General features: G+C 35.6%; 1 protein-coding gene across 1 annotated transcript; it reads left to right on the forward strand.

Moving 5' to 3' along the window:
- The first annotated feature begins 480 nt into the window (after positions 1–480).
- On the forward strand, positions 481–2185 carry LOC101212499 (fasciclin-like arabinogalactan protein 1). Its single transcript, XM_004148877.3, has one exon. It carries the CDS (start codon positions 560–562, stop codon positions 1805–1807), a length of 1248 nt encoding a protein of 415 aa, XP_004148925.1. The 5' UTR covers positions 481–559; the 3' UTR covers positions 1808–2185.
- The last annotated feature ends 1437 nt before the right edge of the window (positions 2186–3622 follow it).

The raw sequence follows: 3622 nt of genomic DNA on the forward strand, positions 1-3622 counted from the left end.
AAGGTTTGAAATTTTTTTGTAGAAAAAAAGTGATGGATGAAAAGAAAAGAAAAAGAATAGAAAGATGAAAAAAAAAAAAAGGAAGGGAGGTGAATTTTTTAAAAAATAGTTTGTCGTATGCATTTTTTAGGTGAATTATATTTTGTGGGTCCGATTATATTTGTGAAAAGAATGCTAATAATTACGTAGAATTAGTTGGAGGGGTAGAGAAGTGAATTATTTTTAACCGCTAAGCATATAAACTATGATGACTTTAGCGGTAATAAATAGAAAAACAAAATATTAAATGAAAAAGAGTGGGAAAAAAAGCGAAGAAAACGTGGTTATGAGTCAGAAGATGGGAAGGAAAAAGATAAAGGCCCCAAAGGAGACAAAAAAAATGGGAGTGGCATTATTGTAATAATCTCAATCTCTATGCCCAAATTGTTGTTTTAAACCCTCTCTCTGGTCCCATCTTCTTCTCCAACTCCCAATTATTACTATCCCCCCATTGTTTAACACTCACTTTGCACCAATTCTCTCAACTTCAAACCTCTCTCTCTCTCTCTCTCGATTCATAATGCTGCAGCAACTCTGCCGCGGCACCGCCGCTGGGACTTTAGTCCTCGCTGTCCTATTCCTCGTCATCGCCACCGCTACGGCTCACAACATCACTAAGCTTCTAGAGAAGCACCCGGAATTCTCCACTTTCAACCACTACTTGACCACCACTCACCTTGCGCCTGAGATTAACCGGAGAACCACCATTACTGTCTGCGTCGTCGACAACTCCGCCATGTCTGATCTCTTGGCCAAACAACTCTCCATTTACTCTATCAAGAACACTCTCTCTCTCCATGTCCTCCTCGACTACTTCGGAGCCAAGAAGCTTCACCAGATCACTAATGGAACTGCTCTCGCTGCCACTATGTTTCAAGCTACTGGCTCTGCTCCTGGTTCTTCCGGTTTCGTCAATATTACTGACCTCAAGGGCGGGAAGGTAGGGTTTGGCCTTCAGGATAGCGACGACATTGATGCGATGTATGTGAAATCTGTGGAGGAGGTTCCGTATAATATCTCTATCATTCAGATCAGTAAGATCTTGCCGTCTCAAGTGGCAGAAGCTCCAACTCCGTCTCCTAGTGAGATGAATTTGACCGGGATAATGTCTGCTCACGGCTGCAAGGTTTTTGCCGAAACTCTTCAGGCCTCTGACGCTGTGAAGACGTTTCAGGAAAATGCAATCGGTGGATTGACGGTTTTCTGTCCTCTAGATGATGTTTTCAAGGCATTTTTGCCGAAATACAAGAACTTGACTGCAGCTGGAAAGATCTCCTTGCTGGAATACCACGGTTTGCCTGTGTACAATTCTATGTCCATGCTTAAGTCCAACAATGGCATCACGAACACCTTGGCCACTGACGGTGCTAACAAGTACGATTTCGTTATACAAAACGATGGCGAAGTGGTCACTCTCCAGACGAAAGTGGTAACCGCCAAAATCACCGGCACGCTTCTCGACGAGCAACCAGTGGCGATCTACACAATCGACAAAGTTCTGAAGCCAAGAGAACTGTTCAAGAAGGAAATTCCGGCTCCGGCACCGGCACCAGCGCCTGAGACAGAAAAACCTGCCGACGCTCCAAAGGCTCATTCTCATAAGCACAAGAAGGGCGCCGCGACTCCAGCAGCAGACTCACCGGCAGATTCTCCGTCCGACGAAGATCCAGCAGATCAGACGACGGACGGCAATGGTGCAGTGAGACTCAACGGATGGAGATTTGTTTTGGCCGGAATTTCAGGTTTGGCAGCGCTTCTTCTACTGTAAGGTCGTCTTCAATACATTTCGCCGGCCCTAGTTTCTTCCTCTTCTTCTTTTTTTAAATTTAATTTTTACTTTTTTTTTTTTTTTCTTCTTTGAACTTTGAATAATTTCTTTTGTTTTTTTTCTTCTTCGGAAAATATTGAAATTGGTTGTAGTACATTGCTGTGCTCATCTGTCTTCTCTAAGGGGTGTTTATTTATTTTTTATTTTTCTTTTTATTTTTTAAGCAAAGAGAATTTTCTACGGCTGTGATTTGCTTTCAACTTTGGAGGGTGGAAGCTTAAATATTATTATTGTTGTTAATCGCTTAATTAATTAATGTAAATTTGATGTGATAATTGTGATTTGATAATGATAAGCAAGGTCGTTTTCGTCTTATAATCTTATTCTCTTGTTTTAATACCTCACCCACGTGGATGTTTATATAATATATATCTTTCAATTTTCAATCTATCAAATATTAATACTATGACTATATTTATTTAGGTCTCCCAAAAGTCCAGATGTGTTGTTGTTGTGTTTTTCATTTAGTTCATAAATTTTCATGCTAACAACTTTTTTAAAACAAAACAATTAAGGACTAAATTGTTGAGTTTGGTTTAGTGAGATTAGTAGCATAACCCATCCCTAGAAACCAAAGGTCAAATCCCCCCTTATAATTGTACTAAAAAGAAGACTAAATCGAATTATTTATGAAAGATAAGTATTTGGTAAGCATTTTTATTTCTTATTTTATATTTTGGGAAACACCTTTAAGGACCAATTCTGTGGTTTACTTCTTATTTATGCATTTATTTTGGGAGTGGGAGGGAAATGGTTGGTAAATTGAATAAAAGGAGAGAGCATAGTTCCTAAAAATAATGTCACCCATGACCCAACCACCGGTCCACTTAGGGGCTATCGTTTTTCGTATTTTTAATTTGTTTGGTAGATAGGACATGTTGTCAATAAACTGCTCCTCTATTACCTACATGTGCTTCCACGTCTAACAATTTTTATATATTTATTTATTTATTTATTGGAACAATTTATAGAGCCAGAATTTCAAAAGAAAAATTTTAAAACTTTTATTTTTGTTTTCTAACTATTGGTTATTTGTTTTAGTTTTTAACTTTTTTGCTTATTTATTTATTTTATCATTATTTTAGAACTGCATTCCATTTTGGAGAATTACTCAAAGTAGTTTTAGTACAAATGGGATATGAAAAAAATAAAAAAAAATGCCCTACATGAAATTTCTCTTTATTTTTCCCTAAAAAGACATTAAAAAAAGGCTTTCTTTTTTCACGTTTTCTCTCCTGCCTCCATAATTTCTTCTCTATCAAATTCTCTTAAAAAAAAAATCTAGTCACTTTTCAACAAACTCTCTTGCTATTTTTTCAAAGTGTTTATATGTATACTTTTAAATTATTATTATTATAGTTAATTCTTTTTAAGTTATGAATTTGGTACATGAATTTAAAATTTTCATTTCTTTTGTACTTTTCAATTAAGTAATTTATTGTGATTACACTCGTTGATTCATACATTACAAAAACTATGACGATTTGATAAATTTAATATATGAAGTTTGTGGATTGAAGTTAGAATATGATTTTTTATAAAAAAAATTAATAATTACTCACATGCAACTATTACTAAAAAAATGTTGGAATGGACGTCGTATTTAAAGAAATTACTTCAAATTGTTTTACAAAAACTAGGTTAATTTGATAAATTAAATATACGAAATTGGTGTATTTGAGTTAAAATATGAGTTTTAAGAAAATAATAATTTTTGCTCCAGCATTGTGTTCTATGTAATTGACTTCCGTTTAT

Source organism: Cucumis sativus, chromosome 7, assembly GCF_000004075.3.
Source record: "Cucumis sativus cultivar 9930 chromosome 7, Cucumber_9930_V3, whole genome shotgun sequence".
Classification (NCBI taxonomy): domain Eukaryota; kingdom Viridiplantae; phylum Streptophyta; class Magnoliopsida; order Cucurbitales; family Cucurbitaceae; genus Cucumis; species Cucumis sativus.

Bases quoted from the DNA above. Each gene is read 5' to 3' on its own strand.
- LOC101212499 (XM_004148877.3), top strand. From the start codon at position 560: ATGCTGCAGCAACTCTGCCGCGGCACCGCCGCTGGGACTTTAGTCCTC.